Genomic DNA, 15,803 nt, shown 5'->3' with positions numbered 1-15,803 from the left:
AGTGCTGTAGATGTTTTGTGAGAGTATAACAGTAGCAGTATAGAACCTATTTAGATCTATTTTCGTTGTCACTGAACCATATAAACAACATCTTTGCAGACTTGTACAAAGCCATGTTGGGAGGTGCAGCTTCAGAAATAACACAGAGCCCTGTTGGAGATAACTCAAAACTTGTATTGCAGAGTATATTCAACTACAAACAACCCCAGCGGGAGAGTGCTGAACAGTTCTGTTCAATGCAGTGTGTAAAGATGCACTGACAGTGTCTGTCTTCAGTGGGTAGAATGTGGCCTGGCCAGTCCAGTCCCAAAGGGAGGCTTCCATAGAGGATTTCAAACCCCTAGCCTGTCCCTACTCATCAGGAACCTTTCCCTGCCACTAATACTTTCCCTCACAGATGGGTTATTTTTCTTTACCTGGGGAAAACCTGGGAACAGGGACTTATAAAGCCTTTGCTGACCCAAGATGGCCACCAGGGGTTACCTGGATGCAGCATAGCCAATTGGAATGCTGCCTTCAGGGACCAGGATACCAGGTTGCTGCTGACTTCCTCTCCAGGCTGGGGTACCGTTTGGATCAAGCACCACCTAGAGTGGAGAAATCAGACTGCACCTGCCTACAGCCTTGGCAATCCCAGGAGATAAAACGGATAATATGGGAGATCAGAAGTTAGATACCAAGAAACTACACTAGCTATAGGATGGGATGGCTGTACCTACATCAATACAGCTGAATCACAGACCTAAATAAAAATGCAGCTAATGAAAGTCAGATTTGATTATGTGCTTGATTTCACCTGGTCTTTTAGTAAAGAAGCAAAAACTTCAATGACAGCCAAACGACGATGTTTTCAGATGGAAAGCTCAGCATTGGTAGCTCAGATGTTGGTCTTATGGCAGGTTTCAGTTAAACTTTGCTAAACATTTGCTTCAGGAAGTTTGAATGTGGCTTGCTTCGTAAAAAGAAGGACCCAGTCAACAAACATAGAGACCTGATATCAGTCAATCCATTGGCTGGGATCCCTATAGTTTGCCCTTTATATTCCACCAACTGGTACTTTGAGGCACATATGTATAATTCCACCCTTCCCTCTATCCATTATAAAATATTCTCCAAAAAAAAAAAGTCTGGCATGTTAAATATCTAGTGTTTGGCTTAGTTTTTAGGCTTCCGGTTACTGAAGTGGTGTTAAAAGTGATGCCTCCTGTAATCTTGCCCTGAACTAAGCCCAACCATATTCAATTTACAGCCGCAAGGCTCCTATTTAAATATCTAAAGAATTTGTTGATGTATATTGAGGGTTAGGGACTGATGTGAATGTACAATATATATGTAGAGCACCATGTAAATTGATAGCACTATACAAGTACCTGTAATAAATAAAATAAATAAATATACTATGGGTTTCATTTACTAAAGCCAAATAGGTTTTATCACTTTGCATGGTAACTTGTACTGTGCCAGGAAATGTTTCCCAGAAATTCCTAAGAATGAGCTGAAATTTCACTTTGCAAAGAATACCCAATCATGTGCAAGGAAAATAGAAAAATACAGCATCTTTGCTTGCATAGTGTACAGTCTATTCGCCTTTAGCAAATCAACCCAATATTACCATAGTGTCCCCCACTTTGTGAAGTACCAAGTGGTGAGGGAAACACCAGTCAACTGATTTATTTCTATTTTTCCAACTCTTCTATAGGAAAGAATAGCCCTGTTAGTGAAGTATACCTGGATTTATTTCTCTACCAGCTGAAAACCACAGGCTGCATGAACTGCTATGACTAAACAGAAATCCCAGGTCAATTTATCAATGATCTGAATCACCTGCATCATCATTACCCATTAACTTGTATCTTCTTCAGTCTCTCAGAACTGCCAGTCAACAGCTGCACACAGGCACCGCCACCACTTGTTAAACACCACTGAAATATGAGACTGTAACTCCATCGTATTTTTCATCCAGTTTTAATGCTACAGCAAAGGCGTAAGAAAGTGGAATGAGGAAAAAAACACCCTAAAGTAAATTAAATTGTGTGTGTAAAAAGATCCCTGGTAAGAAACCATCATACTCAATATCAGAAGCTATTTACAATTTCATTAGGAATCAGATAATAAGGCAGCTATGCCGTAAGTAAAGATGACTGAGCAGTTTGTCAGCCTGGAGTTATGCAATGCATAAGGATTACACATGAATCAATACATCACTATTATCCACTTTCCTCACTGTGCTTTTACACGTGCCAGAAAATGTTGTGTACACGCAGTGACTTTGTTCAAGAATGTCAGTGAAGACAAATGATTAGATCACTTCTGAGATGTCTTATGGACACATCTTGGCCAGACTCCATATTCAAGTGAAGGCCAATCTGTGGCTAACAGGCTACCAAGGAACTGTAAGGCATTCCTACTGTCCTCCTGCTCACAGTGAACGTTGAGATTTTTAATTTCCTGATAGATGGTTAAAGTGCACATTCCTATTTCAGTACTATAGTCCTGATTTTTATTCTCCAACAGGAAATATCTTGACTGTTTTTCACCAAATGAAGAGTGAGCTGTAATCAATTTGTTTGTAGACTACTGTGTCTACGCATAGGGGTTGATTTACTAAACGTAATTAGGATGTTCAGTTTGCAATGAAAATTTCAGTTGTCAAAAGGATTTTCCCCCTCTCTATGTGAATGTGGCAAAAATGCACTTTGCATGAATACCCAATCATGTGCAAGGGAAATTTTCAAAAAAGTATATTTGTATGCACATGATTGGATGATGGAAGTCAGCAAAGCTTTACATCATTTACTAAAGTAAGGGAAAATTATCTTTCCAAGTGCCAATTTCCTTGCAAAGTGAACAGTCTGCTTGTCTTTAGTAAATCAAGTCCATGGCTTCTCTTTGCATATCACCATTGTACTTTGCAGTGCAATATTAAATACAAAGTGCACCCTCCCCCATGTTACTGAATTAAAGTATAACTAAAGGCAAAACTTGTTTTTTTTGTATTAGAGTGGAGAGGGATTATAACATCCATCAGATGTTATTGCTCTCTGTGCCCCTGTTAAGGAGATTCACTCTCCCTATTTGTAAAAAAAAAATCCCACTGTCACAATATAGGTGTTCTGCCAGCCCCAATTATTAATTCCCTCATTAATCCCTTGTGCCCAGAGGAAGCACATCCTCAAATAATGCCCCACTCTCTTGTGCCAAATGCTCCCAGCTCTAATCAATGCATCCCCTCCACCCTCATCCTGCAAATGTTCCCAAATTCAATGAAATGTGTTCCCCCCACTGTCATCCTGCTTTGTAGCCCAAATTCAGTTAATGTATCTCCTTTCCTGGCATCCTGCTTTATGTCCCCAAAATGCAGTGTAGTGTCTCCTCCATTGTCGCCCTGCCACCAGAGATAGCGAGATTCACACCTTGGGGAGGTGCGAACCTCCTACGGGGATGTCCGGGCCAGGGCATCAGACTGACGCCCCCTGGTCCTGTCATCCGCAGCGCGGGCACGAAGAGTTCCCACGTTTGCGGATGTCCCTGGACAAAGGTCGTGCTCATGAGAAGCGCAGCCCGTTTCCAGGGGGCGTGCCTCGTGCCCAGCCCGCCCACAGTTGCCAGGACAACCAGAGAGCGTCCTGCATCAGCTAAAGAAGGCTGATGCAGGGCTCCCCAATCGTCCATTCCGCTGTCCAGTCACGGAGGGAGCCCAACTGCAGTGGGACCCTCCTGACCAGACTCTGCCAAAGACCCCCAGCCAGAGAGGGAGATCGCATACGCCAGCCTGAGACCCCCCAGCCTGGGGGGGAGATCGCACACGCCAGCCGGAGACCCCCAGCCCAAAGGGGGAGATCGCACACGCCAGCCTGAGACCCCCAGCCCAAAGGGGGAGATCGCACATGCCAGCCTGAGACCTGCAGCCAAAGAGGGGAGATTGCACACGCTAGCCTGATACCTCAAGCCCAAGAAGGGGAGACCACACATCAGTCCTGCCTGAGACCCCAGTCCAAGGGAGAGACCCCACGCATACTCCAGATTCCAGCACGTACCTGTGTCACACTATCTTGTCCCTTGGGAGACTGGGCACCCTGTTGGATCCGTGAGTACCTACTCCCCCTGTTTTGCCTGAACTGTCCCTGAATTGCTCCTCTACCTCCCTGTGGGATTATAACTGCTGCAGAGACTTTAAATTGGCCCCTGAGGCTGGACTACAAGTGTTTTGCCCTCTCCTTACTATTCCCCTAGTGGCGAGGGCACCCTCCTTGCAATTCCACCTATTGAGTGGCTGTCATTTTGCCTCAATAAAGATTTGTCCGCCTTGTGTGTTCTGTCCTGCCTACCCTCCGTCACACCCACGTTTCGGGTTGTCCCCAGAAAAGTAATTCAGGGGAAATGTTCCAATGAGGACACTAGTTTTGGTGACCTGGGGGTCCCCAAGGAACTCCCTTAATTTGCATGAATTTCCTCTCACTTTCTGTTTGACTATGGGAAGGAAGGGAAGTCTCCGCAATGGGACACAGATGGTGTTTGGGGTTTTAACCCTCCCATACTCTATCCAAAATGAAAAAAAATGTTTTGCCTATAGTTCCACTTTAATGTCAGCCAATATTAGTGTAGTGTTTTTCAAACATTTAAAATGATGGATTTTCTAACTCCATACATATGAAATAGGATTTATAAATATGTTTATAACAGGTGAGATCTCCAAGTAAGGTCAACAGGTTTGTCCAGCTATTTTCCCTACCACTATGGGGTAGCTTTCAAGCCCGGAGACCACCTAGTGCTGCATCATAGGAGGAAGGGGAGTGAATCACTTGCATATATCTGAAAGTACCTTAGTATTTTATTATGCTGCTGGTGATTGGATTAAGTGGTGGGTGAGTAAAGGGAAATAAAGTTTATGCAGCTGGGGAGCTGGGGGCAGACGTATCAATAAACCCTTACTTACAAAATGTGATATTGATTTAATAGGCATTAGTTAAAGTGAAACCTCACTTTCACTGAAAAAAAAAATATTGATTTAAGAAAATATTATAGCATAAACAATTGACAAGCCATATTGTAATTTAATGTTACTAATAATTACTTTTCTTTTTCAATCTGTAGGTTTCAATGCAATGTGGCAACCTTGAGGTGTCCTATACACCACTGGAGTACGGAAACTTCCTGAAATGTCTTTTCCCTTTTGATTGTCAAAATTTACACATCCTCTGCAATAGGAATTTCAGTGTTGGTAAGATACTACCCAAGTGTTAAACCCAGGACCCTGCATTCACTATATCCATGCTTCCAGAGTACACAGTACATGAAAATGCAATTATTTTAGGAAATACAGGATCCACAGTGAGTATAACAAGAATGCTTTTCTGCATATATAGATTGATTTTACTGTTGTGGGTTTAGTAACAATTTAAACACTTCTGAAGGGATGCCAACACTGCATTTTTTTCTCATTGGAACACTGATGCGCCATAAGATTTTAATGAAACAAACCCCCCATTCCAAATCAACCTGCAAAGAACATGGTAAAACAAACAGCTATTTCTTTACTGCAACAAAAATGGAGTTACACTTTAAGCATGACTTTTTTTTTCTTTTTAGGTAAAGTGCTTTTCTCTTGGGTTTTAGATTTCAGTGCTTTGCATATCTCAGCTAATGAATCTATTGGCTCATGGGTCTGTGTGTGTGCCTGTTGATGTGAGACAGATGTGGAGATGTGGAGAGAGATAATTGAAGGTATGAATAAATAAATCCCTCAGGCAGTGTAGCTGAACATGCAGATGCCCTATCATGTAGTCCCCAAAAATGTGCATTTCCTAAGCTGAGAATGCTGATTCTGTATATACACAGAGTAAAGGAACATTAGGCAGGAAGTGTCTTACTGGCAGGATCTAGAGGTAAATCCTTAAACAAGAGAAAGCCTGAATTACAAAAGCAATCTTCTCAATATGAAGAAGAGTGAGATGCTATTACAGAATATTTAAACCTGCTAAGTATAAGGTTAATGATCCTCTAGGAAAAAGATGTTTTGTTTTTTTTCGTGGCTGAGTTAGAATTCCTATGAACATGATGATAATTTGAGCAATTGTTCATTTATTATCTCTGCCTGAATTCTTTTATGTGATGTTGTTGATGATGAATGCAACAATGTTGTGAAATTTCCTGGCTACCCCTTAGAAATTTGCTGGTGCCAGTAACATTTGTGCCTAGGAGCCTGTAGATGCAGAGGTGCTCAGATGGCTGGGGTAAGGTGCAGTGAGGAACTCATCTAAGGACAAATGTCAATACAGAAACAGCAAGTAAATGCACTCACATGATCTTATCCCTCGGAAGAATTTTTGGCAGAGAAAGCCTTTGGTTTGGAAAAATAAGAACATGCTCTAGCTCCTCTACTGCCAAGATAAATCACTATTTAATCTATGCGGTCTATTTTGTGTCACTGGCTTGTTTCATGCCATGGAAATAGAGGGATAAGGTGCTCTGTGATCCCTGTGAGGCCGCCAAGAAATGAACCGCATTGTGATAAAATATTACAGTCACGTGAATCAATTAAATGGGATTTTTTTTAGGATGTCATGTTTTTATACTTATTTCATATTTTTTAGGTTTAAAGTAAATGTGACACTCCAGGCAGACATTAAGGCCAAGCAGGCACCAAACCAGAATTTTTTTAAAGGGCCGGTTTCCTTTCACACGCCAAAGACATGCTGGTAGGTCTCCTGTCTAAATTGGCCCTAGTATGTGTATGTATGAATGTGAGTTACGGACTTTACATTATAAGCTCCATGAGAACAAGGACTGATGTGACTGTACAATATATATATATATATATATATATATATATATATATATATATATATATAAAAAACACTGCAGAAATTGACGGTGCTATTTAAATACTTGAAATAAATAAATTAAATAAAGGGAACCTCCACTTTCAGTAAATTTTTTCTATAGTATATGCCTTTGTATAGATCAGTGTAATAAAATGTATCTGTTTTACTGTATTAAAACTAGCAAAGCATTCAAATGTCCTTGTATAGGAGTGCTTTGTATATGGTTACCTAGGAGCCAACAGTGAATGTGTAGATCACAATTACCATTGAACAAATTTACCATTTATACGTTGCCCGGTGCTCCATTTTAACAATGTTTTTCAAGAGAAGAATTGTTTCAATTTGACAATTTGTATTTTACCACAGATACCAACCTCAACCCTTATTTCCAGTATAGGAGATTAACTGATTGGAATGTTATGTGACAGCAGTGACTATCATTCCAGGGTATGGGGGTCTAGGCAATGTGCCCTCTCTAACCTGTAGTATAACATCCATGAAAAAACATACCAGATCTGACAAACAGATAGTTTTCGTGGTCCCACAACTCGAAGAGTATTCTGTTGGGACCGATTTTCTAAATCATGTAGACTCTTGGACAGACTGGAGATACTAGATTCTTGTAATTTACTTGGTTTGGGTCAACTGCATTGTGTTGTCTATATTGCTGTCTCTAGCTCTTTGATATGCTGGGTATGCTAGTGCATCTCTGCCTTTTATAGGGCCAATTCTTGCTGAAAGGTGGTGGTAATAGTTATAGATATATCTGGCTTTAAATGCATAGCCACATACACAGCTTTTTTTTTTCTTTTTTTTTTTAAATAGTTGATAGACATCCCTGAGTGTGATAAACTTTTCCTCTGATGGAATCACCCTCTGACTTGTCATCATTGTTGTATAAAGAGTCCACCACGCAGTGACTGTTCTAAACCATGTACAAAAATGGGTCAAAAGGGGATGCTGCGGGAGGATGGGGATCCCCTTTTTCATGTTCATGTTTATGGAGCCTGAAATAGCCAAATGACCCATATCCACTACTGCCAGGTCTAAAACACAAAACAGTATAGTTCACCAGGCTTTGAGCTTACAAGAAGACCTCAATAGAACATATAAAAGCATGATGGAACATAGTCTAAAGGCAGCAAACACAAATGCTCCTGCGCTTGGGGATGGACTCGATGCTACAACCACATTAAGAATGTCCTGGAACATGCACACCTTGCTGCCCTCAAATGGACCGGGGGAATCCAAATATACTGAATGGGGAAAGAACAAAAAGAGGGTGCACAGGCCTAGTGCATTACCATAAAAAATGTTTAATAAAAAATAATAAAGTAGGTGTTGTACTCACAAACGACAATATAGTCAAGGCACATCATAAAAGAACAGCTGGATCAACACCGCGCTGAGTAACAGTCCGCAATAGGGAGTTTAGACATCCAAAAGGCTGACGCGTTTCGAGGACTTGCCTCTTCCTCGAAACGCGTCAGACTTTTGGATGTCTAAATTCCCTATTGCGGACTGTTACTCAGCGCCGTGTTGATCCAGCTGTTCTTTTATGATGTGCCTTGACTATATTGTCGTTTGTGAGTACAACACCTACTTTATAGTCTAAAGGCAGACAGATGCTGAATGCACTGCATACACAAGCACTAGGACATACATTAAAGTGTATATAAAGCCTAACAGTGAACAATTTTATCTCTTTTGGTCTCTTAAATATATCATTCAAAGTTATGTGTTATATCTGTTTGATAAGTTAAAAAAATGCCTGTGGATCGTGCCAAAAATCTTGTGAGCTAATAACTTCCAGAACTCTTTGCCTGTGCTGCACTGAAATCAATTAGCATTGTTCTTGACTATCTCTGAGGACTACAGAACCATGCCCCTCTATGTTAAGGACAATGGAGGGTGTGGATATCTGTAGTATGATTTCATGGCTGTCTTCCTGATATGAAGGGTGAGTAAAGCAAACCATGGATTATACAATTTTCTTTCCCTCCACCACAGTTAGTGTTGATGGGGGAATCCCTCCAGCAGTGGTATTGTGTTGTGCTCTCATAGAGCTATCCTCAGAGGCAGAACACAATGATCGCTGCTGGTGGCTATAGCCTGCTGGAAGTGATTGCATGAAAAATATCCAACAGGCTGCTTGTACTGAAGTCGATTGATGGTACAACCAGCCTGCTCTTAGATGGATCAAATCTCAACTGGTCCTTGCTGAACTGGCCAAGATTCAATACATCTATGGCCATCTTACGTGCTCTCATCCTAGTACTGGAAGTGTGTTAGTGGCAGAATCACAAGGTGAAAATATTGAGAAAAAATCCTGAAAGCAAGAAAATTAATGCAGCCTCAACATTCAAGGACTGGTATACAAATACAGCAATACATTTCTTTTGTTTTTGGGTTTCAGTATGCTTTATTTTAGGTCTCAGAAATGAGGCCATGTGTTTTAATATTTGTTGTGTAAATGCAGAAATAGGATCAGTGAAAAATCTACACTACTTTTAGGTTAAGATTCTCTCTAAATCAAATGACAAGGTTTTAGAAAAATCACATTTATTTGTAAACAGCTCATTACTAAAAATGCCAAATCTCAAATACAAAGGATGCTTTTTTCTAAATTTTCGCTCGTATTGAATATCTTTTTTAATGTGTAAGGCTGGCTAAACATTAATAATTTTTTTTGATCAACCAGTGGGTTGTACAATAAAAAAATATCCAATTCTCCCAACCACGCATTCAATCTGGATGGGGAATTACTACTGCTGTGCTATTGTGTTCTGACGGCAGGGAACCTTCCCCGCTGTCAGAATATAATGTTCAGTATTGCTGGCTATAGCCAGTGGCACTGATCGTTCAGGAAAAACCCAGACAGGGTGATTGTACACAAGTCGATCAATAGATTGACTTGTGTACAACAAGCCTGTCCATACATGGATCGAAATTGGAGAGGTCAATGCTGAACCGTTCAAATTTTGCTCCATCTATGGCTTTAGTAGTATACAATACCTTTTTAATTTCAAAAATTATAGATACATTCACAAAATGAACAAAAGCAAAGCAGTTTTAAATATATACAGTGCTCAGCATAAATGGTTACACCCCAACAGATTTTGTCAGAAAACCTTTACTTTCCTTTCAGAATCAACATTTTCTATGGGACACTATACTACAAAATACTCCCACAAATGCAGACCATTGATTGCAAACAAAATGTGTTAATTTGCACACACAAAAAAGTATTTTTCCTATCAAATTCATTCAAGACCATATTGCAAAAATTAATACACTCCAATGAAAGTCGTAGAAGCAAAGCTACATTTTAGACAACAAAGTTCTAATTAACAAGAATTCAACTACAGGTGAGTCTAATTATTCATTAAGTAGCTGTCCAGCAGGCAATTGATTATAAAAGGATGTTACAAAGAAAACCCCTTCCCATTACATGCTGTCAGCATTGGCACCACATGGAAGAGAAATGTCACAAGACCTGAGAAAGAAAATAATTTCTTTACAAAAGAAAGGTAAAGGCTACAAGAAGATCAGCAAAGCTTTACTTAACAGTCAGAATACTGTAGCAAAAGTGCTACATAAATCTAACAAAGTTGGCAATGCAACTATCTCACAGAGGCGTTCAGGCAGTCCATGGAAGTTGACACCTTGAAAGTAGCATCTTCTGATGAGAAGAGTTGAAGAAAATCACCATGCAAGTCCACTGCAGTTAGCAAAAAAGTAGAAAGCCAAACTGGGGTGATTGTTTCCCATGACACAATATGGCGTACACTGCAGGGCAAAAGCCCATGCACCAAAAAGTCTGCCTAGAATTTGCCAGGGCCCATGCTGAAAAGAAAAAGGCTACTGAGACTCTGTACTCTTGAGTGAGGAGACAAAGATAAATGTTTTTAGAACTGATGGCTTCAAAACTGTATGGTATCCCAAAGGTGAGGAGTACAAAGAAAAATGCATGGTGAATAAAAGGCACCATGGTACCATTGATGGTATCATGAATTCACAGATGTACTGCTTTATATTGAAAGAGAAGATACTACCATCACTCCATGCCCTTGATCATTGTGCACTTTTCCAACATGACAATGATCCAAAACACACATCTAAGGCCATTGTTGCATTTCAGAAGAACAGAGTGAAAGTGATTCAGTGGCCAAGTATGTCTCCTGATCTGAACCCAATTGAACACCTCTGGGGAATTCTGAAGAGACAAGTTGAGCATCACTCTCCATCCAGCGTCCAGGCTCTAAAAGAGGTAGTTCTTGAAGAATGGAAAAAGATAGCTATTGCAATATGTCATCAACTTGTTCATTCCATGCCTAGAAGACTTGGTGCTGTCCTTACAAATCATGGAGGTCATACAAAATACTAGATGTAGTAGTTTTCGTTGTGGGGTGTGTTCATTTTTTCATCACCTAATTTAGTAAAACTGAAGATTTTGTAATCTAAGTTATATTATTAACTTTACTTTCATGTAATGAGCTAAACAAAAATTCTAGAAAACTCAGTTTTGTCAAAATTTTGGAAATTGTACATGTGCTCACTGAGATATTGAATAAAATGTTACCTTTCAAAAGGGGTGTATTTATGCTGAGCACTGTGTGTATAGACAGTATATGTATATATATATATATATATATATATATATACACATATATACACACACACATACATACATACACTCTCTGTCACCTATTAATTTTCGTTCCAGTAATTAACTCTTAGTTTCACTTGAAAGGGTTAAAATGTTTATTGCATCTCTTAAAACATTTTTATGAAAAACAGGAGAGTGAGATTAGAAATCGCACTTTATGAGTTGTACATGTAAGAATGATTTCCTGTGCAGAACTTCTGCTGGTATATATTTTTGAAAGAGGTCAAAATATTGTTTGAATCCCATAAAACATTAGTTCTGTGGTATTAGGGTATGCACTGCATTACACAATGTCATAAACCCCAAACGACACAGCTCTACAGGAAAATACTTACAGATTTTTAATATCTACTGCTCCACGGAACGCCTTTCTTGGGATGGCCTGGATCTGGTTTTCACTGAGGTCTCTAGAAAGAGAAATAAAAAGAAACCGTGAATTTGCTGCATGGATATGGGGATAATTTTACTGGGGTTTCAAATGTAAACGCTTGACGGTGCCTGGGCTATTTAGGTGAGGTGATGTACAGGCTGGAATCATATTCTGCTCACCATCCCTTGCTAAGATTTATGCAACAAGCAATACACTTCACCATAATCATTTCCAAAGATAAGATATTTCAGTTATAGTGTTTCAGTAAGTCTGGTCAAATCTGTCATCAAGGATGTCAGAGAATGAAAGCTTTGCCTGACTTTGAAAAACTGAAAAATCTTTGTCTTTTTTTCTGACCGAGTTACAATTGAGCTGATTTACTGAAGGAGTTAAAGTAGAACTATGTCCTCCCATTAAAAAAAATATATGTGCTGCAGCACTTAATTATGGATGCATTTGCACCTACAGTTTTCTTTTAGTCCTCTTACATCCCACAAATCTTTGTTGCTCCTGCCAGTAAGTTCACCTAATGAAGCTTCCTGTGATGAGGTGGCAACAACTTTGCGCTGCTTTGAATTCAGAGCAGATTTTTCACCCTCATGTAGGCTATTCCTTCCTGCACTACAGTGAGATAAGGAGATGTTGCAGGGGGAGTAGTTATACTGCTGATTCACAAACCTGCAGGGGGAGTAGTTATACTGCTGATTCACAAGCCTGACCACACTTAGTCCCGCCCACTTCTTTCTGGATTGGCAGCACTGCCTCTGTTGCTGAAACCTTCCTATTGTGATCTGCAGTGCATGAGAGGGGGAATGTGTGATACACAAATTATGGAAGATTTGGCTCAGTCAGGGAAGTTAATCACTTCCCCGCCGCCCTATGGTAGAAGTACTGCTACAGGGCGGTGCAAAATCATGTATACATACGTTATTTGTATTTTTGGTGCACGCACTGCCCTACCCATGTCGCCATTGGTGGCTACAGATGTCAATCACCAGGTCCCAGCCGGAGATTCCCCGCTGGCGGCCGGCAATTGCCAAGTAAAACTGACAGGGGAGAAACCTGTGTAAATAACACAGGTCTCTCTCCTGCCAGCAAGGACATGCTGCTGTGTATTTCTCTGCACAGCAGAGAATTACACAGCAGCATGTTTCCCTAGTAAAACACACACAGCACATTATGTAAAACAGCAAACAGTTAACCCTTTGATCGCCCCAGATGTTAACCCCGTTCTGCCCAGCGTCATTAGTACAGTGTCAGTGCTTTTTATAAGCACTAATCACTGTATTAGTTTCATTGGGATGTCAGTGGCAGTTAGTCAGTTTCCACCCAGAATGTCAGAATGCCCACCGCAGTCCCGCTATAAGTCGCTGATTGCCGCCTTTACTAGTATAAAAAAAACAAATTTCAGTATATATACACTGGCATTTGTAAACGCTATAACTTTCACTTAAACCAATTCATTTACATGTATTGGGATTTTTTTTTAGTAAAGACATATAGCAGAATACATTTTGACCTAAATTTATGAAGAAATTTGATTTTTTTTAAATTTTTTACTTGATATGTTTTATAGCAAAAAGTCAAAAATATTTTTTTTTTTCAAATTTGTCGGTCTTTTTTTATAGCGCAAAAAATAAAAAATGCACAGGTGATGAAATACCACCGAAAGAATGCTCTGTTTGTGGGGAAAAAAGGACATACATTTGATTTATGTACAGTGTTGCATGACCGCGCAATTGTCAGTTAAAATAACAGATTGCAAAAAATGGCCTGGTCAGGAAGGGGGATAAATCCTCTGAAGGGCAAGTGGTTAAAGGACGTTTTTGCATCACATAGTAACTGAATAGTAACTGAATTTGTAACACAAGAGCTTTTAGTTTAATTGCGTGAATGTTTGGTTAATTATTCAATTATCTGAAAATCATCTGCAAACATTTGGGAATTTAAAGTGAGCACGATTTTCACATGATTGGATAATTAAAGTGAATATTCATACAGCCTTCCAACTCCTTTAGTAACTCAGCCACATAGAATCGGACTCAGAGTTTTCAACTTAATGGAAAAAGTTTGTTTAATGTTCACAACTGCATATCATCATTTGGTGTTTAAAGCCTTTATTACCGATGCAAATCAGCTGCAAAAAATACAGAATGTATAATGCTTTTTGTGGTTCCTTAGCTTAACTCTATACTATTTGGTTTAGGATTTCATATACAAAATACAGGACACATAATAGTAATACCAAAGTTATTACCAGAACCTCATTATTCTAGCTATATTTGTGAAGCTGCTTTAGCCTCTGTGGACCAGACATATTTTTACATTTGGTAATAACTGTTTCTTTACTTAAAAGGCCTGATTTGCCAAAGGAGTTGGGAATCATCAATCATGTTAAAAGCAAATTTATTTACACTTTGAATACCCAATGATGTGCAAATTAAAAAAGTCATTTTCTTTTTATATGACTGGATAAAATTAAGTGAATACTCGCACAAATTGTCTTGTGCAGATTCTCAACTCCTTTAGTAAATAAGCCTTGTTTTTTTCTTTAGGACAAAGAAGATTTTTCTTTGACATAGTCCACCGAATATTTTATTTTCTACATTTTTTTAAAAGCAATAAAGTAAAAGAATAAAAAGTGCACTTTTTCAGGTTTCTTTCATAATTTATTGTGCTTATCCTGTCTATCGTAGTACTAAATTTTGTTACTTCTACAACACTTAGTGAAGTTATATAGATGTAAAAAAAAAAAAAAAAAAGGGGGGTAACTTTTTTTTACTACAAAAATAAAAGCGAGACAAATGTTCACATACCATCAGTTAGAAAAAAAATAACTGTGACATGACAGGAGAGAAGAGAACGGATGAGGTTAATGAGAGGCTAATTATAGTTAATTAAAAAAGAATCTTTACAAAACCCCTTTCCTTAATTTCACATTACGTGTTTCCTACAGCCCTTGATGTTATCAGATCACATAGGGAGGCTGTGATTTGCACTAACAAGGCTGAGGTAGTTTTCTACAATATTACACGGAATGACTGCTGTGTCCAGCTGCCATGGTAATATTTCCAGCAGGAGCTATGGTTGACTTTTGCTTGCCAGGAGTTCGATTTAAAGCGTATCTTAACTCAAGACTAAAATCATATTATATTACAGCATACCGGTCCTTAGATGTGGTGGCGGCAATATTTTTACAGGCTTTTTTTCTTTATTTTCTGGTAATGATTCTGCCAGTACCATATTTCCTGTCTTAGGGTGACAACCCCTCACTTAACATACTGGGGTTGATTTACTAAAATTGGAGCATGCAAAATCTGGTGCAGCTCTGCATAGAAACCAATCAACTTCCAGTTTTTGTGTCAAAGCTTAATCGAACAAGCTCAGGCTATAAGCTGATTGGCTACCATGCAAAGCTGCACCAGATTCAGAGTGCTCCAGTTTTAATAAATCAAACTCAATGTATCTATAGAGGAGCAGCACTGGCACTCCAGGCCAGGACATATTTAGGACAAAAGAATACCTCGCCATCTCCTGGTCGCCATAACATAGGGAGAGGCGTTATATAGTCCAGAGACAGAGTTGGCAACAATGCTAATGGAGAACAGTGTAGCACATGGAGAGGAAGCTCACAAGATTTCTGGCAGGATCAACTGCACTTATTGAACAGAAATAATACAATGCTTCATATGGTATATTTAACAGACCAAAAAAGCAAGTAAGAGAAGTACATTGTTGGGGTTTACATACACTTAAAACAATGTTGCTGACAGTGGATCACTGTAGAAATCACAAAATATATTACATCTGTTTTTAATGCTGAATACAGCAATGGGGATTTTTTAAAGCAACATTGAAGACATGATATAATGCAATTTCTGATGCATTACAGTTCTGACGTTAACTCACTGTGCTATTTCAGGACATAAGTAACTAAGTT

At 39.3% G+C, this 15,803-nt stretch overlaps 1 protein-coding gene across 3 annotated transcripts in view; it reads right to left on the bottom strand.

Moving 5' to 3' along the window:
• Positions 1-15,803, bottom strand: part of SLIT2 (slit guidance ligand 2) — a 386,975-nt gene that overhangs the window by 126,091 nt on the left and 245,081 nt on the right. For all 3 annotated transcript variants that reach the window (XM_089677471.1, XM_089677469.1, XM_089677470.1), the window contains exon 5: positions 11,829-11,900. In XM_089677471.1, coding sequence (XP_089533597.1) covers positions 11,829-11,900 — 72 coding nt within the window. The remainder of the gene's footprint in view (positions 1-11,828; positions 11,901-15,803) is intronic.

Source organism: Staurois parvus, unplaced genomic scaffold (genome assembly GCF_062004578.1).
Source record: "Staurois parvus isolate SC_StPar_1 unplaced genomic scaffold, SC_StPar_1.0 ptg000186l, whole genome shotgun sequence".
Classification (NCBI taxonomy): Eukaryota; Metazoa; Chordata; class Amphibia; order Anura; family Ranidae; genus Staurois; species Staurois parvus.
The sequence above is the reverse complement of the archived record's forward strand: the minus strand, read 5'-3'. Positions and strand labels throughout refer to the sequence as shown.